General features: G+C 33.9%; 1 protein-coding gene across 1 annotated transcript; it reads left to right on the forward strand.

The window, feature by feature from the left end:
• Positions 1–10,125, forward strand: LOC143549610 (P-loop NTPase domain-containing protein LPA1 homolog 2-like). Its single transcript, XM_077040480.1, has 7 exons — positions 1–180; positions 947–1,272; positions 1,358–1,439; positions 2,180–2,575; positions 2,999–3,694; positions 3,778–3,888; positions 9,915–10,125. The coding sequence occupies exons 1-7, from the start codon at positions 28–30 to the stop codon at positions 10,017–10,019; spliced, it is 1,869 nt and encodes a 622-aa protein (XP_076896595.1). The 5' UTR covers positions 1–27; the 3' UTR covers positions 10,020–10,125.
• The last annotated feature ends 12,650 nt before the right edge of the window (positions 10,126–22,775 follow it).

Here is a 22,775-nt window from a genome sequence, read left to right on the forward strand (position 1 = left end):
GCTAGGGTTAATAGACTAATTAAGCAAATGACTGAGGTGGAGAAATTGCTGTACATAGTAGTAGAAGATGATGATGATCATGAATCAGAAGCAAATGAAGACTCGTCATTCAGATACACTCGTCCTGTTCTTCAGACAACTTTACAACTGATGGGATGCAAAGCACGTCACGCCTTCAAGGTTTATTAACCTAATTCCTTCTTCTACGGAAAGAAGATCTATATTTGATTGATATTATTCTGTCATCATCTGTATGAATATGATGCTTCATTATGTATTATATTATTACTAAGAATGCAACCTGATTCTCATAGATACTTAATTTAGAGCATCTAACCTAAACGCGTGTTCGTCTGTTAAGATTTTATCGGACAGGCTAATGGTTCACGGATAGCTAACTGAATGAAATGTCTTGTTCGTGTTCGTTTATTAAGGGAATGGAATTGTTCGTGAATGGATGACGAACACAAATGAACATCAACAATGATTTATTTGATTTGGTTAACTGAGAATGCTTAGTGTCAACGGTTCAGTCCGGCTATCAAGTTTGTGTAGATGTTTATTTAACATTCATGTTCATATGCTAATTTTGCATGTAAATTAATCACATGATACTTATGTATGTTTTTGTTTTATATTATAGAACTTTGCTTAAATCTATATGATAATGTTAGAAATGTCACTGAAGAGTATAAAAAACCTATAATGAACAAATATTAACGAACATAAACGTACGTACACGAACACAGTTGAACGAACATGGCCTTTGTTCAATTGTTCGTGTTTATTCATTTAGTTAATCGAACGAAATTCCTTGTTCATGTTCGTTGACGTTTGGTTTGTTTACATCACTAGTTCTGGCTTTCAAATTGCAATGCTGTTTACCTGCATCTGGTGATCTATTGTTTCTTAGTCCTGCATTGAATATGATTCCATTTTCTTACAGATTAGTCAAAGGGTTTTTGAAATCATGAGAAAGAAATGCTTAGAGGACAGTAGGACTGATATAGATGTGATTCAATGGGGAAAGGATCTCTTAAAAGTTCATCCTCTGAAAGAAAACATCAGTGAAAACATTGATAATCAGTCTGATAAGATGAATGTAAGCAATCATATGGTTTCAGAGGAAGATGGTAAACCTTTTGAATCTTACATGAAACGCACAGCAGTTGTTATTAAAAGGAAGAGGTTTATAGATGTTGTATGTGATGCTCTGTCTGAATACAAGTATGTTGGTCCCAATCAGAGAGCTGATTTTGTTTTAGCCTGCAGGTATTTGTAACGTATATATACGTTTACTTCTATCAGAGTATTCATCCTATAATAAAGATTAAATACTTTTATCTTCATTTTTCAGAATTCGTGAAAGGAAGGAATCGGTTACTGTCTTACTGTGTGGTACTAGTGGTTGTGGCAAATCTACATTGTCGGCTTTGCTGGTATATCCATCTTGCTTATATAACATTAGCGTATTACTATAGTAAATAAGAAATATCAATATTTTAACTAATTCACATTTAAAGTAGTACATGAAATGCTATATGTTGCGTTAAGTTAAATAATATAGAAAAGAACACAGAAATATAACTTGTCAGGTGCTAACACAAAAATTTGGTCAACAATGGGATTAATCGAAACCAAACCGTACAATGAATTAAAAATAAGTTAACTTAAACTGAACTAACTAAATGAACGGTTTTAAATATTAAAAATCAAGCCTTTAGATTTGGTATCGAATTTACGCCGACCAATAACCGACTCTATATATGGCGCATTATGTAACATATAAAATTATATTTTCGTATAGTAAATAGATTAGATAGTTATGAACAACTTAATCTCAATGTAAGATACAGCGTCTTAAATTTTAAATATACAATATGATACCCTAATAAGATATATAATTAGTATTGCAGTTAAAATATATATAAAAAAAACTATTATTAAAGTAAAATGGCTTTATTTATAGTAGGGAGATAAAAATATATTGTTTGAAACTTTGAATTGAATCAAATGAAAACGAAAGTGTGTTACTTTTAGACACTTTCTTTTAGTTGGCATTTAATGCCTTAGTTTTAACTTTTAATTAATCCTTTTTGCAGCTTGATCTACATTTCTTTCTCTATATGTACTTTTCGTTAATAAATATGCGTTACTAAATAGAATTTATAATTTGCAGGCTAGTAGATTAGGAATCACTACGGTTATATCAACAGATTCCATACGTCACATGATGAGAAGCTTTGTTGATGAAAGTCAAAATCCACTTTTGTGGTCTTCTACTTATCATGCGGGTGAACATTTAGATCCAGTAGCAGTTTCAGAAGCTAAGGCCAAGAGAAAAGCTAAGAAAGAGGTTGATGGTGTATTTGAAGGTTCTAAAAGTCAACATGAGTCAAAGGAAGGTTCTAGTTTGAGCACAGTTGACTTGATTAGCCCTAAACAAATGGCCATTGAGGGGTTTAAGGCACAGAGTGAGATGGTTATTGATAGTCTTGACCGACTTATAACCGCATGGGAAGAACGGAAAGAATCTGTTGTTGTGGAAGGTGTTCATTTGAGTCTCAATTTTGTGGTATGTAATTTTTAATTCCTTTAGTTATGAGTCGGTTGATTTGTGTTTTGTTTTATTTTTAATGGGTCAAATGGGTAAAGTAAATAATATGAGTATAAGTGGAAACAGGTCAAATGGGTCAAACATGATAAGCGGGTCGGAAGTTGTGCGGACTGTTATCAAAACATGTAAAACCTTTTATTTAAGTGTTAGATGAATGAACGAACATAAACGAATTTAAATAAACTGACTTTCACAAACATAAATGAATGAACGAGGCATGTGTTCATGTTCGGTTTATTAAGTAAACGAACTTTCTGCCAAATGGTTTACGAACTGTTCACTGAATGTTCGGTTCGTTTATGCAGTTTAGCTACTTCTGGTTTCGATCTTGGATATGTGGCTAAATTTTAGGTTTGATGCAATATTTGGTATAATATGCAGATGGGATTAATGAAGAAACACCTATCAATAATACCATTCATGATATACATAACAAATGAAGACAAACACATGGAAAGATTCGCAGTTCGTGCAAAATATATGACTCTAGATCCTGCCAAAAACAAATACGTAAAGTACATTAAAAACATCAGAGCAATCCAAGAATACCTATGCAACCGAGCCGACAAACATCTAGTCCCAAAAATAAACAACACAAACGTCGACAAAAGTGTCGCCGCAATACACGCAACAGTTTTTAGCTGCTTAAGAAGACGCGATGCAGGGGTCCACCTTTACGACCCCGCCACCAACACGGTTTATGTAGTCGATGAAGAATATAGAAACCAGTGTGTCGCTAGTTCACTCGGGTCTAAAGGAATGTTTCAGTTGATTCAAAGACAAGGCTCTTCGAGGCGGTTAATGGCTTTGTTGAATAATGATGGGTTGGTTGCAAAAGCGTGGTCTGCTGATGATGGGTTAGGTGCTGTTATGATGGATGGACCGTTGCAAGTTGGAAAGACGGAATTGGTTAACTTACAGTTTGGTAATTTTGGGATTAGTGCGTGGCCGAGTGAGCTCGGGTGTACTAGTCAGGCTAGTAGTGTTGATGACCGGGGTGAGGTTATGGATAATGGTAGTAAATATTATTCTTCATGTTGTAGTTCGCCGAAGGTCTCTGAAGGGCATGATAAAGAGGTATGCTATTATTTTGCTTTGTTGTTTATTTGAACAAAAAGGTGTTTTTTGTGTGCTTACTTGATAAAATTTTTATGGTTTAGTTGAAAGAAGAGATGTCGGTTTATGGTAGTGATGAAGAGGCGGATGATACCCGTGAGGCTGACAGTGATGAGGATCTTAGTGATGATGCCAAAGAACATATGCTTGAAGAGGTACAGTTTATTCACTTGGTGTAAATTAACGGACCATTTGTTGGGAAATTTTTTATGTTTGCTTATTTAATAAACAAATGGACATGAACAACATTTTGTTCGTTTATTTAAACGAACGAACTGAACAAGCTTCTCTTTCGTTCATGAACGTTCAAATGTTCAGTACGCTATTTGCGAGAACAAGAACAATATAAATCAATTCATTTTCAATCTTAAAAAAAGTTTTAAAACATAAAGAAAATGGTTGAAAGGCAATGTTTATTCATATTTTCTAATAATCTACAAAAAGTATAAACAAAGTTTGTTTATTTATAAAACCTCAACATACACATGTGCAAATCATGTGTAGGCTATATGTTCTACACGATTGACACGCGTATGTAAACGTTCAAAAATGAAAAATAAAACATATTACCAAATTAGTGTAATGTTTTCTTATGTACATAACTTAGACATTGCATGTAAGAAATAAAAGTTTTAAAAATATATTTTTTTTGAGTTTTCATAATAATATAGTGTTTAGTAATGAACCTCTCCCTATATATTTAATTATGTATATATATTTGACGTGAGGTCGAAGACTCACTCAAAATAAACCGATTATAACTAATTAGATAGCGATAAGCGGGTATCGAACACAAGGAGTTTGTGGAAAATGTGTTGCTAAGTAGCTTTATAATTAAACTATATTAAACTAAGTGCGAAAAGTAAATTCAGTGATTCGGTTGTTTGATTTGAATAACAAAAAGAACTAAAGCAATTAAATGAGTTTTAATCAATACGAGACAATATGTCTTCCCTCGGTTTCAGGTTTCCATGAATGTTACAGTTAATGTTTAACTGAGACGAACAATAGATAAAGTTCGTGTTTATGTAAACGATTGCAATAATTGAAGATCAATACTTGGATTATACAACGCAAGGTAATCACTCAAAAACCAATTAGTTTATCCAACCCTGAATCCCTCCCGATTAATCTCGATTACTTAAAGCACCAAGAACTAACGGTTTAGAACACAAAATCGATAAACTAACAATCTATCAACCAATACATAAACACCATAATAATGAAATCAATAAGATCAAATATTATCTCAGAAATTGTCTAAACATTCAACCAAACAAACATAATAAACCTTACAATCCGAGGGAAAACACAAAGGGATTTAGCCGAGCATGATTCGGTTCGTTATCCCTTCGATTATAGTTTGCATATGAATCAAAATAGAGTTGCTAATGATTACCACACTCAAAATTAAGCTATGGCACCTCCAAATCGTCCTTAGGTCATCCTTAGATGAAAGATAATGATAAGAATGTCAAAAGCCAACCCTAAAACGAGTTTATAAGGCTGTTACAAGTTTTAGCGTCAGTCCCACTGGAAGCTACGGTGGCCACCGTAGCTTACGGTGGCTTCCAAAAACCCTACGGTGGCTTAAAACTGCCTTACGATGACCATTTTCATCAGGTCCCACCGTAGCTTACGGTGGCTACCGTAAGCTTACTTACGGTGGCTACCGTAAGCTACGGCGGCTTTTAACAAAGCCACCTTGTTTTCGTCATAACTTTCTTGTTTCAACTCCGTTTTCTTCACCGTTTTCGCCCACGTTCTCGTAATTACATCCTCTATCTTCTCCTACCTGTAATTATATGAGTAACCATAGTCAACTAATTCCACAAAATAAACCAATTCAAAACATGATTATAACGACTTTAAATCACTTTCAATTACGGTCCCAAGTCATACCCTATTCCCTTATTTTTATCGGTTGCACTGGTTTACTTGACTTTCCATTTAAACCATAGATTTCTAACCAAACCTAACATACTTTCGGTTTTTACCTATACATAACACATTTACACATTAACCTTTTTATTGGTGATCATCCATACATTTCATATTTAATCAATTCTCCTCGCATACGCTTGTACAATCATCAAATCTCCACCTATGTAAATGCTTTTGACATGAATATAAATCAAGAGGTCTTAAAACGGGTTGTAATGGGGCCAAGTGTAAGGGTATGGAAGGGAATATTGAAAGTAGCTCAAGCGATCCGATCCGACTTATTACAAACAAACTAAGTAAACAATAAAATAAACAACTATAAACATCACTAACTTCTCTTTCTTTTTTCTCTATCTCTCTCTCTTTTTTTATCACTCAATACATAATACTTTGAACATTGCATACATAAACATTACAATTCTAATGCAAACTTTTTTTTTCTTTTTCTTTTTGAACTAATATAATACTTGAACATTACATAAAAGCATGATAAACATAATGCTTCACATCTCTAACTGATAAATACTAAAACAATTACATAGAAACCTATTAAGTCGGATCGTTTCGCAATATAACACCGGGGTTGATTAAATAAAAGAATAGGCCCAATAAGGTTTTCTAAAGGAACCAACCCCCCGCGCCTCGCATAATCATCCTCATATGTATAATGTATGAGGCCACAACCCCCCAAAACCCACACTCTCGCTCATCCAGATGAGGCTTAACCTAAGTGCCTCTATCACTTTTGCACTCATGCCAAGCTAAGATCTCGAAATGCACTAATTGTACAAGTTCTATCAGAGAATATCAACCACTTCACCAATTCTTGCTTTCTCAACTTTCAAGTGTAACGAACGTGTTATGCAAGTTATTACACCGAAAGCATGCTAACCTTGATTATAAAACTACATAATCTCCTTTTTTTTTAAAAACAACTAGGCACATGTTATTTAGGGAATTGTGACCATGAAAAGGGATCAAAACTTTACCCCGCCATCTTACCACTTTCCGATTCTTTTAAACACATTTTTTTTTTATTTTTTTCTTTAATTTTTTTTTAAAATGAAGTTTTTCAAAACAAACAGAATTTTCCTCATCCCCACACTTGGGATACGTTGTCCCCAATGTATGGTGCAATTTATAATATAAATTCGAGAAATACCACCTGCAAACCATGAACGGCTAACAACCTAATTGACTCGACAAATAACACCATTTCCAACACAAAAATTTCACACCACCAAGTACACGAAAACAAATAAGACAGGATAGATAAACACATGCACCTGATCATGTGTTTGTAATGATGTGGTTGTTGTGCTTTAACCGGAATGAACACATTTCATAGACTCTTTGATATCTCACAGGGAATATTGCAAACATCCCCACACTTGAATTATTGCATCCATGATGATTGAATTGCAGAACACGTCAAAACAAAAACACACCCAAAACAAAAACCAAACAAAATACACTACTCTACATCCTCAGGCTGCCTCCCGAGAGCGCTAAGTTTAAAGGTCTTCAGCCAGACCGTACCGGATATACTCTATGGTGGTCTCAGTGCACACTTACCCAATGTATTTCCAATGAATGCCCGAAAAATTACATGCCATCTCCATAAGTTTGTCGGTATAACTGGCATGTTTAGAAAGCACCTGCGGTTTTCGCTGATCCACTTCACGAGATATACACCGATGTGTTGTAGCTTCGCCCTTTTCATCTTCTTCCCCACACTTGTTAATTGGAATGATGGATATGGGAAGAGGTTCGGTATACACATTCATCTCATTAGACTGCTCTGTCTCATCATCTTCACACACCATCTGATCCACCTGTGACTCTTCATCAGATAAAGGATTTGTTGTTGTGGTATTATCCTCCACAACCTTCTCCTCCATGCGAGAATAATCTCTAATATCATCAGGTAATGGTGAGAGACGCTCTTCTATTTCTATCTTCATTTTTAACTTATGACACTTGGAAACTAGACAGCTGATTCGATCTTCATCGAAAAGGTTGGGTGCTGATAAATACTGCTCGAGTTTGGACAAAATCACTTCCAACATAGCAGGCCTTTTCTCCTCCTTGTTCTGATAAGTATAGACACCTTCGGGCACAGAATATTCCTCGGGATGATACTGTTGGTATCCCCGATACGGTCTTGAGATGTACGCATCCATCATTTTTTTATTCCAATACTTTGAATTTTCCAAATACACCGAGCACACATCATAATCAAATGTATGATCACGACCGCAACAGAAACATCGCCCATCCATTCTTGGCTCATAATAAGCATCCTCGTCCCAATCCCATCTGTTAGAGTAATAACCATCCTCCACCGTTGTATCAGAATCATAGAAATATGAAGGAGGGGAAGGATTCTCATAGCAAGGCATTAGTGGATCTTCAAATTTTGCTTTTTCCCATCTAAATCGGGCCTCGTGGCAACCAATACAAGGGTGAAGTGGCTCCCTACACAAGATGCATGGAATAGAGCCGCAAAATATAGTAAGATCTATCATCTAAGCGGTTGTGGGAGCTGGTGAATCCATGTTGTTGTTTGATGCAGTTGAAGAACCAAGAAGATTGTTAGAGCCTCTAGTATGCATACACCTGTAGTTACCTGCACACTAACACAACCAGCATAAACTCGAAAATAACGAACAAAAACTACTAAAGCTAACACACGTTGCGCACTACTCCCTGGCAACGGCGCCAAAAGTTGACGTGAGGTCGAAGACTCACTCAAAAATAAACCGATTATAACTAATTAGATAGCGATAAGCGGGTGTCGAACACAAGGAGTTTGTGGAAAATGTGTTACTAAGTAGCTTTATAATTAAACTATATTAAACTAAGTGCGAAAAGTAAATTCAGTGATTCGGTTGTTTGATTTGAATAACAAAAAGAACTAAAGCAATTAAACGAGTTTTAATCAATATGAGACAATATGTCTTCCCTCGGTTTCAGGTTTCCATGAATGTTACAGTTAATGTTTAACCGAGACAAACAATAGATAAAGTTCGTGTTTATGTAAACGATTGCGATAATTGAAGATCAAGTACTTGGATTATATAACGCAAGGTAATCACTCAAAAACCAATTAGTTTATCCAACCCTGAATCCCTCCCGATTAATCTCGATTACTTAAAGCACCAAGAACTGACGGTTTAGAACACAAAATCGATAAACTAACAATCTATCAACCAATACATAAACACCATAATAATGAAATCAATAAGATCAAATATTATCTCAGAAATTGTCTAAACATTCAACCAAACAAACATAATAAACCTTACAATACGAGGGAAAACACAAAGGGATTTAGCCGAGCATGATTCGGTTCGTTATCCCTTCGATTATAGTTTGCATATGAATCAAAATAGAGTTGCTAATGATTACCACACTCAAAATTAAGCTATGGCACCTCCAAATCGTCCTTAGGTCATCCTTAGATGAAAGATAATGATAAGAATGTCAAAAGCCAACCCTAAAACGAGTTTATAAGGCTGTTACAAGTTTTAGCGTCAGTCCCACTGGAAGCTACGGTGGCCACCGTAGCTTACGGTGGCTTCCAAAAACCCTACGGTGGCTTAAAACTGCCTTACGATGACCATTTTCATCAGGTCCCACCGTAGCTTACGGTAGCCACCGTAAGCTACGGCGGCTTTTAACAAAGCCACCTTGTTTTCGTCAAAACTTTCTCGTTTCAACTCCGTTTTCTTCATCGTTTCGCCTACGTTCTCGTAATTACATCCTCTATCTTCTCCTACCTGCAATTATATGAGTAACCATAGTCAACTAATTCCACAAAATAAACCAATTCAAAACATGATTATAACAACTTTAAATCACTTAAGGGTTGTCCCATGGACCACCCGTCAATATTAAATACTTTTTATAACATATGTCAAAGAAAATGAATTTTATGTAAACAGTCTTTTCTTTTGGGACTATTTTTTTGAATATTTTATATATATTTTTCGCATGGCTGTAAATGTTTATCTATCAAATGAACGAACATAGATCTTAACGAATGAACATGAACAAGAAAATCTATTTGTTTAAGTGTTTTGTGTTCTTTTGTTAGGTTAAACTTAAACGAATGAATACGAATGAGGGCATGTTCATGTTTGTTTGGTTTGTTTACGACCCTAGATTCACTGAACAGTCTAAACCATTATATTCGATTATTTTGATAATATCATTCTATTTATTACATGCACAGATGGAAGGGTCGGTTGACGAGGAGTCAACTAAGTCAGATGAGGAGTATGATGATCTTGCAATGCAGGATATTCAAGAAAACAGTCACTTCACCGATGTAAATTAGAATCCAAGACTAATAACATTTTTTGCAACTAACATGATACATTGATACAATGATACCATAACAAGTACTCGTACTGTTCACCGGTCGGTTAAGATAAGGGATGTAATTCTCTCCCAAATCGCACGTTTTTCTGGTTTGGAACCAATTGCTAAAACAGAAAAGGTTTTGTACATTCTGAAAAGATATAGAAAATAATGTTTCAGTTTTTTTTTTTTAAGTAATGTTTTAAAATTATGAATTTCAAAATTTAAAATTTCACTTGTTTATGATTTATAAATATACGCATTCTTATTTCGTTATTTCATTTAAACAAGTTTAAAAACCATATTAATTATTAAAAATAAATAAATGCATATGAGAATGTGTAAATGCCAGAAATTATTTTTTGAAAAACTTACGAGTGTCGCTTATTTGTTGATGACCAGGGTGGTTTTTGCCTTTTTGGAGTGTTTTTGAGTTCTCTGGTAGAGATGTTCTTGATAACTTACACCATCTTAAAAGATGTAGTGAACTTGAGCTTAGGGCCGTTCAAACCGCTCGTTGCTCGAACTTGCTCGCCGTTTGCTTGGAAATTGCTCGTTCGTTTTTTCGCTCGATTGAAAACGAGCCGCTCTGCTCGGTTTGTAAACGAGCCAAGCAACGGGCAAAGGTCTGCTCGTTTCGGTTCGGCTTGAATATTTTTAATTTATTTTATATATAATTATATATGAACAAATATATAAATATATAGACAAAATACATAAATATAAGCTTACAATTATTTTTACCCCTTAAAATTTTTTATATTCCGTTAGTTTTATAGTTTTATTTGTTCGCTTCAAGTTTTTAGAAAATAGAGGTTTGTTTACATGATAATTATATCTCACTTCAAACTTATTTTTAATAAAAATTTACAATCTATTATGCGTTTGTCTAAAAACTACTAATTTATTTATAAAAATATATTATTTACAAGCTTTAAATTTGTTTCTTACTGAAAATTATAAAGTAAAAAAAAAAATAATTGATGGAGGCCCAAGTATTGAAGAACGGGCCATGTTATATTTGGAGGCCCATGATCGTGTTTCTAAATGTGGCCCACGAAAAAGGGCATAACTTGGCCCACGAAGCTCCGTTTCAAGCCCATTACCAGTCAAATCAAAGCTTGAGATGAGGAGCACGTTGTGGCAAACCGCCGATGGTTTGGCCCCTGTTCGAAGCCCAAAAACGCATTTTAAATAAAGTTATGGGCCTTTTTATGTTTTTTCAGCACTTTTTATGTTTTTATTTTTGGGTTTGTGTTTGGCCCATGTCCTTTTTTGGGCCCATTTAGTATTAGAACCTTTTTTTATATTCATTATATGTAATGTGAAAGATCATAATGGAATTTGGATAATAAAGTTTTTATTCTCTTCAATTTCCCCTTGACGTTGGTGAGATTTGAGAGTTTTGGGAAGTTCTTCACGGGTATTCTTAGAATTAACGTGAATCGATCTTCGTTATCGTTTCACCGTTGCATCAATAATGCTTGAAAAATGCTCAATTCGATTTTGGCTCGTTTCGGTTTTCGCTCGGTTTGAATTTCAACCATTTGGTTCGGTTTTAAACGAGCCAAGCAATGAGTAAGCCTCCGCTCGGTTCGACTCGGATCGTGAACAACCCTACTTGAGCTAGTCTAGTGGAGCCCGACTCGTTTAACTTAAAAGAACTTGAGTTGCCTTGTTGCATGCTTAATGTTTTAAACTTGAGCGCTTATGTGTAGTTTTTAATCTTGAGCTTGAGTCAAACTTGAATCTACATATATCTATACTAATAATTTTATATAGGTATATGGACCATAGAATATAATATTTTTTTTATAACTTTATATAAAATTTATCAATAATATATATATATATATTATGAGTATACTACAAATAATAAATTCATTTAGGTTTGTGAGTTTAGTCAAGCTAAGATACAATAGAGTTCATGCTTGTTTCTTAAAGGCACATAACTTTTTATTACCTAACATGGAAATCCAAATACATAATTGTTTGAAAAACTTATTGAACATATATACTAAAGTAAATAAAAAAGAATAATAACATTTCTAATCCATTCTTTAAATTATGTGATTAGAGGAAAAAAAATATTAATATTTATGATTTAACTTGGAAAAACATTGCTCATTGTATATGAATTTTAATATTTTTTTTTAAAGTGACTGTGAGTGGTGATAGAGAAAAAAAATTATGTTTTTAATGTAATTAAAAAAATTTATATATATTGAGAGAAAGGGAATGAAAAGAGAAAATGAAAGAAAGCAATACAAAAATAAAAAGAAAGCCCATGAGGACACGAGGTACATAAATGGACCACTTCAATTGACAATTCTCTCTCTAGGTACTTTGTGTCTTTGTTATTGTCAAACTGTCAAGAAGTTTTTTTAACACGTCCAAACTTTTTTTTTGGAATTTCTTATTAATATATATTAAAAATTAATTTACGGTTTACTTTGTATTTAACACTGTTTGTTAATGTACCAATAATCTTGCTTATTGTATAAACCGTTAACACACATTCCTTTTAGTTTTCCTTTTTTAATTTAGAGCATTCATATTGAAAACCCCATATCATCCCAAATCATATAACCTAAGAAAAAGCTTAAAATTTTTCTCACAAATTTTTCCACAAAATTTGTTTATCTTTTACAAACATTCTACCTCCAATTCCTTATAACCATCTCAATTCAATAAATAAGACTTATGTAGTTATTTATATTATATTTTCTTTTTTCTCTACTCACATAAAATTATATATAGAGGATTGTGGGTGAATATATGGAGTGAACATTGAATAGTAATCCATACAAATATGGAATCACTATTCAATGATCCATATACATATACTATATTCTAAGTAATCAGATAGAGTATACAAATTGATAAAAATAACAATAAACTCTTTAACTTGTATCCAATATGAATGCTTTTACGGACTCCTTTAATAAAATTTTACTGCTTGATATGTAGACATAAATCATGATAAATAATGATGTAACTACGGATTTGAAATTCTTGTTTAACTTTGAGACAGATATTTATTATTTCATAGTTTGCATATCTCCCCCCCCCCCCCCCCCCCAAAAAAAAAAGTTTGAGTGAAAATAGTAGAAAACTAAAAGCTTCTCATACAGTTTCGGTGGAACTATTGCAACTACAATAAAATGATGTTTACCAATTTTATTTTTATTTTTTAATTTATAAGAATGAATTCAAATTTATTAAGAAACACACACTTATATGTGTAAATTTATTTTCCGTTTTGAAAGTATTGGTCTTTAACTTAGACCATGCGTAGTCAAAACTAGGCACACCCGGTCATTTTGTGTCACGTGTCGCCTAGTCAGCTTTTGGGCATTTTGCAAAAGGTGGGTGTAGTTGGAAAATACCCCCAAAACGCATCTCTCTCCTTCCTCTCTCTCACAAGACCCTCAAAATTTGTGCCGTCCTAGCGTTGTGTACAAAATGCTTTGCCAAAACGCCAACCCCAAAACGCAAGAGCAGACGGTGTACCCGGCGTTTTGAAGACACAACGCCACAATTTAGCAGGATTACACATGGTCTTATAAACTATCAATATGAGATGTGTTATTTGGGGAGGAAGAGGAATCTTTGTTCAATCCTTGATTGTCATTTCATGTGGGCATATTCGCTTAAATTAATCCTTTTAATATTCCGCTTAATCCGGATTCTAATTAAATTAATGAGAGCTAACTAAAGTCATTGGTTGGAGGGTGCCATGTGAACTTGTCTTCATGTTTATCCATTAATTTTTATTTTAAAATTAACCATAATCCCACCACTAATAATCATTTTCAAGCTCATACTTAGACAAAATTCGAAAGAAAGAATCAGTGTGTTTTGCCCCATGTCGAATCTTTATACGTTAAATCAGAGAGTTTATCTTTTGACACGTTAGCTGTGAAAGCAGTACTATTTGTATTCTAAAATAATTTACTGTAAATATTATGAGCATGTTTAGAATTGAGTTTGAAAAATGCTTATGGCTTTTCAAAAAACCAAATTAAAAAGTCAGAATTTGAGCCACAACCTTTAGTCAATGGGGGGCCGTGTACGGAGTATTCGGCGTTACTTAGTTGGTCGTTAAAAAAAATACAGTTTAATTCATGAGATTCCATAACACCTGACACGTCATTGAGAAGATACCTTCCACCCCCAATTTTTTTAGAGCCTCCGACTTTGAACCATCTAACAAAGTTGAGAAAATACAACTTTGTTAACTTTTACTAAACATTTTGTATCTTGTTTTGTTTTTTTTAATTACCATTTGTCTTTAGCATTATGACGTTAACCTGATCATTCTTCGTAGCATAAAGTCCAATAAAATATAGTTTGAAACTGTCAATGTGTTATTATTTTAAAAAGTACATATATATATTTTAAATTTTAATAAACAAAATGACATAATTTATTGGTATCTAATCGAAAAACCATTATTATTATTACAAGTGCACGTTACTCAAATGTCAGCATATAACTGTTAGCATAACACAAGTACAACATAACAGATAAACAAGTGGATTAGATCGACTAAACAATTCCATAAAACTATTTTAAGATAACCCTTCCATAAAAGCAATAAAGCATATTAAACCTATCAAGATACTGTTTACAACATAAATATCTAACATTGTATAAATAATAACAACCGTGACATAAAAAATTATCATATTGCCTCCTTTTTTAACCGACACCATCCATAACCACTACTAATGTGGTTTAAATAGCAAAGCAAATGTTAGTTAAAACGTAACGTCACAACCATGTAACAGAGTTTTAGTTGACTCATCCTTAACTAGCACGTTGTTGTTTGACTTGATTTAATTAGTATTTAAATAAAAGAAAAAAAATAAAAAGTAAACAAATGTGTGTAAGTTGTATATGATTGGTGAGTTTAAAGTGTACCAGATCCACCAAAAGATTAAGGGCAAGGCATTAAGGGATGATGCCGGAGAACAAAAAGCATGTTTGGCGTTGGAATGATAATTAGGGTATTACTGTGAAAGTGTCGGAGCTTCAGCTTTCACGATGGTTGACGCTGACACCATAACATAGGTGCTATTTGTTTTTTAAGAGGTAAAACGTCTGCAGTCTGCGGACCACATCTGCAAGCATCTGTAGCAGAAGAGGTGGACCAAACCTCTGCAGTCTGTAAGAAGATTGTTTGTTTTAACGTTTGCAGACTTATAAAATTAAACAGAAATTTTTAAACATCCCGAACCAAACAAACTAATAGTAATCAAACCTATTAAGATTCTTAACAAAACCAATATAAACAAATTATTCATAAACAAACCGAACCAAACAAACTAATGGTAATCAAACTTATTAAAATTCATCCGGTGACCTGTTTCACCTGCACAAAAGACCTCACTTTCTTTCCCTAAATAAACACAACTGTAACTCGGTTCCTTCTTCACATAACCAGCAGCCATCAATTTCATAACTTTTGCCACATTTTCCCACATAAACACACGTGGATACGTGTTACATAAAAGTATATACGTCGATGGATCTTTAACGCCCAACTCCATTAATCGATCAGCAACCCGAATCCCCATCTGGGTTCGCCCGAATCTTCGCTAGAGTTGGGAGTGGAGGGCGGCGCCGCAGGTAAGGAGAGGGGTGACGGGAAGAAAGTGGGGGTGGAGGGCGACACCGGAGGTGGGTGGAGGGGTGGAGGCCGACAGCGGTGGCGGTGGCGGTGGAGGAGTGGAGGAGGAGTTGGAGAGGAGAAGAAGGTTAGGATTAGGGTTTGGGAGTGAGATGTAGAAGAAGTGGAGAGGATATGAATAATAGGGTTTGGGAGTTCTGATGTTTTTGGAGTTAGAAGAGGTGAGAACAAATGGGGTAGAAGATGTGAGAAGTAACAATGTCATCACTTCTAGGAGAAGAGGGCGCGCAGGCGTTTTTTAGTGAAACGTCTTCGGAAAAACAAACACACTGCAGAGTCCAACGTCTGCGTGCCCTCTTCTCAGTGCAGACAAAAGAGGTGGAGAAGTGCTTCTGAGGAAAAACAAACAACACCATAGTGTTTTTACTTTAGTTTCCAATATAATATGGAGTATGATGTGTGAGAATTGAGAATGGGGACTCTAATGTAGGAGTAAAAACACAAATTTACATATTTTGCCATACTTGCTTAAACGATAGTATGATACCTTTTTTTTAAGTGCATCGACTAACTTTTCTAGTAAATCATACTTTTCTTTTCAATAATAAGATAATAAAAAGAGGTCTCTAGTTGGCACATTAAATCAGTTGTCCAATAACTAAACTCATTAATCAAAAATCATATAGCGTATTTAATTGTTATAAGAGTTGAATCCAATCAAACAATCTTATATATGGTTGCCAAATAAGGGAATTCACTTGTTAATTTCGTAAAGACACTATGAATATTAGCCATGAAAACATAAAAATAAATGATTACAAAGAAAAGTTCCGAAAAATGAAAGTACAACAATATTTCTCTTATTCCTATGTTAGAAAATTAACCCGATGTTTGACAAAGAAAGGAAGTCGCCTTGATTTCCTCTACGAATCTTACTATATGGTTGCATTATTCTTGAAAGATATTTCCTTCCTCGCCTGCTAAATGTGCCAACCTGTAGTTGAGACTGTTTTTTGGATCGCTTGAAGCTTCTCGTTTCCTGATAGGTCTTGAATTTTCTCCAAGTCAGTAACGACCACCATTATTAAGTTCGCATCTTAGTAGTACTTGACAATGAAACTGCGTGCCACTTGTCATGTAGTCGTTAGGTGTGAAATAAGATGTCTATTGTGTTTAGATTCCTTGCAGGAACCTAATAGGAATCATGTTCTAGTTTAGTCCTGTTTGTCATTTGTCTATTTTGGGAGAGGGTTAAGTGTAATTGTATTTCTATAAATAGGTATCAATAGCTAATAGGGAGAGAGAGTATGTTTTAGGTTTAAGATGACATTGCCATGGCTCCCGTGTATGCGGTGAGAGAGGGCTAGGCCCGGGAATATCTTGTAATCTTTATTTACGTTTTCAATAATATAACGGTTCTTCCATCTTATCCCTATTATCCAATCTTCACATATATCAAACCCTATCAGAACCCCATCAAATAAGTCGATTGATAACCACGTGTAGGGCCTCCATGTCAAGAATAAAGAGAAAATGGGAGAGTGAGTTTCCTTGACGGACCCCTTTGAATATCAAATTCCCGTAGAAGACCCATTCACAAGAATTAAAGATCTTGCAAGTTGCAACACTAGGCAACCGTGAAGTATAAAATAAAAGTGATGCATATGAATAAAATAACTTGATTTATTATTTGAAAACAGTAAAATTAATTTGTAAACACCTAGAAAAGAACTCAACAATAAAAATAACTTGATTTGTAGATAAAAATGAACTGCTAGGAACCAAATGGTTATTTAAATGAAATTATCACATGTTTTCTAAATACTAAAAGATATGTTATAAGTGACATCTTCGTCCGGATAACTAATTATAAATATAGAACCGGAAGAATGACATAATTTACTTTTATTGAGTTCATTGTTAAAATAAGAGCTAGAAAGGGAGTGAGATTTAAGTGATTGCATAAGAGCTTAAAGCATTCTCGACAGATAATTTATATATCTTCGTCTCTATAATTACATTAAACAATATTTTTATACCTTTATTATTACACTTTCATTCTCCACCACTTACAACCACTTTAAAAAAATATTAAAAATTTATAGAGGGTGAATAGTTTTACTCCAAATTGCTCATGAACAATAACATTTTCCCTATCCTCAACTCACAACCACTTATAATCAAACTCTATAAAATAGAGACTCCCCCACATAATTTGGAGAAGCTATTGCGAATGTTGTAACCATCTTATCTATCGTAATTAAAACAAAATATACATATGTTTATATATATGATTCACGCAACTCTACATAAGATTTATTCCGGATCAAAGATCCCTTCATATTATGTTATCATGTTTTTTTTAACATTGTTCAGAACACAATACCCGAGTGAGTTTTTTTGAGACGGGATGTCAACCGTTCATACTGATTTTGACGCTCCTTACTCACCTAAAAATACAATTAAGGAGGAAACCCACACCTTGAGTCAGATTTTGAACCTAAGACCCTAAGGATCCCAAACATTAACCATCACCCCTCATGCCATTGAACCATGTAAACATATATAAACATTTTTATAAATGTACGTTCTCAAAGGAACTCAGTTTAATATAACCTTACAAGACACTAATTTGGATGAAAAATTTAGACTAGGGACATCCGGAGCCGGAGTGAATGATAATAATTGTAGAAAAATAAAAAGTTTGAATTTATAAATGTAGAAAACCTTTTTGGGTAGTATTATTGATGATATGAAAACTTTTTATATGATGTGTGTATATATTTTCCAGTGACACAGATTGATGTCAGCCAGTAGTACAACAAAGCACTCAAGAGAGGACCATGCACCCCACAAACAAAGCTTAAAAGCAACCCCAACAATGGCAGCAAGCAATGTGACATGTTTTTTATTCAAATTTAAAGTCACCAACACCTACCTCTAATTTGCTGGAAATATTTCTATGGTTAATTATCAAGCTACATCAGCCTTTTTAAGACATCGTTTTCTATAGTATCGACAAAAAGACTTACAAGTTACAACTAGTTACATTAGAGCTATGGCATGATGTACTATAGTCATGATGTCATATTAAATTGAATTCAAACATTGAAAATAATTTATTATTAGTGTCCAACAAAAGGGTAGTTAGCTCTTAGCATAAACCTAACATGGATGACATGCATATTAACCAAAGTACATGTAGAACTAAATTAAAGCTTAATATTAATATATGATCATAATAGTATTGCACATGTTAAATGCATATCCCAAGATCAACATACTAGTTCACAGAAAATAAAAGCATCTAAAAGATAATCTTTCTCATCTCATTGTCACTTCAACATGCACCTCGATCACTTCGATCAGCGGTCCATAGCAACAAGAGAGAAAGTTTTAACTATGGGTCACAGTATAAATTTACTTCTTCACTTCAACTATTTTACCCGAAGTTCAAACTATTTTACCCAAATACAAATAGTTTGAATGACTTGGTCATGAGCAAGGTATGCAAAAAAAAAAACTAAAGCACAAAGATCAAGTTTGTATCACAATGACAAGTATATATAAGATTTGAAATCTTTTAGTGATCAGGGGAAACATTTAAAAGAATATCATAAGTTCATGCACATTTCTCCCTAACCTATCACAATGACAAGTTCATAACAACATGCTTATATATCCAACACAAAGATCTCTTCTTTTAAGCAATTGTTTGGTATTATTTCAAAGAATATCATAAGTTCATGCACATTTCTTCCTAAACTATCTCAAAAAGATATATCTTTTTAACCCATATGCAGTTAATCAAGTTTAATCAATTCTAAGATTACATTGTGTTTACAAATTTTACTGCACCATGAATTAAGTCCACTATATGGTTTAAGCATTACTGAAGTGTACTATGAGGTTTCACGGTCAACCCATTAATTCATTGTTAATATTTCTCTAAGCCGGCCATGTACATAAATTTTAAGAACAAGTTCACATCATATTATCTTATCACATAAAATGTACTTTTCACAGAGTTTGCATATATATATCAAGGAAATCTGGTATAGACGATAAAGTTGTAGCTCAAAACTTAATCATAATGATTAAAATGATTAACCCTAATTATATGAAGTCATTAAGTTGCATAATCCTTAAACAAAACCACTAGTTTTAACAAGATTTTCCTAAAGCTAAACCCTGAAAAGAATGTTGAACAAACTAACCAGACTTAGGAATTGTAACTAATTGAAACTGATTAATAGTTTTTCAACCATAAAATGTTAATTTTTTTCTCCACAGATCTGCAAAATAAATATGTGTCAACAAAGAAAACCTAGACATGCACCAACAAATTCAAGAAACATTAATACTACCATAAAGTTACTAAATAGAGAGAAACACACACAGAAAACAAGAACAAAAATACCCACCAGATAACCATACTGGGAGAGTTTGAAACTGACTGATTTGATGAGACAGTCAGCCACCAATTAACCATCAGCAAATGCAGAGATCAGTACAAGTACAACCCATCAACTACCTTTGATCTGCCATCTCCACTTTGGTGGGATGGTAAAGGCTTAGGTCTTTGGGTGAGAGGTCCAGGTTTGATCCCTGGCAATGGCGGTTTATTGTAAATAGTAGGAGGCAAGCTTAAAAAAAAAAAAAAATCAAGATTCTCATCTTCAAAAAGCTTTTTAATTACTTTTTGTTCGTGAATCTTGAAGATGCCACATCGGAAAACGACTGTGTAATATTAGCTAACCGGACGGCGGCTGCGGCGGCTGGTAACTTAATTAGTTAACCAATGAAGATGAAAACGAATAGGAATAGGGTTTGATTTGAGATGGAAAACATGGTGTGAATAATAATAATAATTATAATAATAATAATGGAATGAATTTGTTTAGTGGGGTTGAGTTGAGAGTCCCTCAATTATTAAGGGCACGAGCGTAGGTGTGATGTGGGCCTGTTACATTGGTCGAATCCTAAAGTCATGAAACCAATAAGATCTACTGTTGGAACTCTTTTTCAAAAGCTACCAAACCTTTGTTTAAACTGAATAATACGTAGTATATAATAATATTAATAGTAACAGGTAACAACAAAACAAAACCCTATTTCTTTCTCTTTTCCGGTGGCTGACCGGAAAATCAAACACAACCCATATAGGAAAAGTGGAAACTCAAGGAAACAATCATAGATCAAGAATTAACAAATAAAAGAACAAATTAAAGAGAATATATCTGAGATCTGAGATAGCTGGTTAAAAGTTGGAAAGATGGAAGTAGATCTTCATGATATCAGGAGATTGAGGAGAGAGATTAGGAGTAGGGCAGTCATGACACAAATGATGGGAACTGTGTAGTTACACTTACAAATACATACATACATACATACATACAATAGTTGTAATATTTTATATACATGAAATCTTATATCACTTTGACATAGCCGACTCAATGTACTCAGGTGTCTAAAACTAACTAATATATTGAGGCAATTTTCTTTCTTTTTATGCATATAGAGCTAGATAGTATATAAGAATTATAGAAAATGGATAATATGCAGTGATAATGAATATGAAGCAATCATTTTTGGCTTATGGCTCATCAATGAGTTACTAATTCTAAAAGAACTCTACTTTCAAAATCTCATAATACATCACTATTATTTAAAATTGAGGCCCTATAAAACTGAAGGATTAAAACCATGGCCTCATTTAACCTACGCACAAGAGACGATCTTTGCTTTGACCAAATAACATTGGAAAAACCTTTTTTTTCATCTCCTAAATAATCACCAATAAAATAAGATGCCAATTGTCAAAATATTCCACATTTTTGAAAATCTAAAAATTGAAACATGTTTTTTATTGGGGTCCAAAAATTTGACTGTGACGTGTCAGCGGCTAACCGGTTTGACGGGTTGGACATGATTTATTTTCTTCAATTTTTCGGGGTGGGTTTTGGCGGGTCAAGCGGATTGAAGAGGTGGATATATATACCGCATTCTCACAAACCACCATCGATGTAGAGCCGTGGAAGTCTGCCAAGATAAGGTTTACTTTAGCAGACTAGCACGCGGATGGATTGATGGTCCTATCCTCTCCCTCTCCTTAACAAACAAACACACATATGTATATGTTATACAATTTTAATAATTTTTAATAAAGTTTGTGAAAATTTGTTGTTGTGAAGGAAAATTGATGTTTTTTTTAAATATAGAACATGATGTGGAGCTTATATGATAGTTTATGAAGATTTGTTTTTATGGGTGCTATAATATAATCTAAATAAAGAGTTTTTTTATCTGACACTTATGAAATTACAACCCACGAGGCCATTACCACTTGAAATTATAACCCATGACACATGTGAAATGTCCTATTGATATGAGAGAATTCGAAAAGTGTCCTCAAAATCTAGAAATTATTGTAATGTCTCCAAACGCGTCTTCACGCTGGGTATAGTAATCTTCCTGGCACGTTTGAACACCCAATCACAACACGCCAACTAAAAGCAAACGATATGTCACAACCTATTTGTTAACCAACTTATGCGTCCATACTAGTTTTTTTTTCTCTCATAATATTCTCTCACACATCGTCATGTTTAGTGTGCAAACACTTCGTCCAGGCGTATTAGATGCACAAACACATCGTCAAGCCATATTTGGTGCAAAACACGTCGGCGCACCATGGATATTTGAAAGATATTGGATCTCTCTCTCTTCAAAAGAGACGTTTTGAGAATCTACCTACAACTAATACAACTAATACGGAGTCAAAAAGTTATAACTAGCCCCTTAAAACATCATTAAAATTTAATCCTAACATCATTAAAGTAAAGGAGTGACTTTGGTCTTAATTTAATTAGTATAACCTAAAGTTATGCACACACTAATTTTCGAACTACGCCCAAAAATTCCTTCTCAGTTAAATCTAACCCATTGGAAAACGAAATCATTGCCATCCACTTGTTCTTTCCTTCTTTGCCATCGTTTTCTTTTTAACCAATGTTGGTCCACCTGTTTTCTTCGATTTCTTTTATGTTGTATATATACACACACATGACACCGTTATAAATATTTAAAATCTTTATG

Source organism: Bidens hawaiensis, unplaced genomic scaffold (genome assembly GCF_021521415.1).
Source record: "Bidens hawaiensis isolate Kalapana, Puna unplaced genomic scaffold, B.hawaiensis_p1.1 tig00015702_1, whole genome shotgun sequence".
Taxonomy (NCBI): domain Eukaryota; kingdom Viridiplantae; phylum Streptophyta; class Magnoliopsida; order Asterales; family Asteraceae; genus Bidens; species Bidens hawaiensis.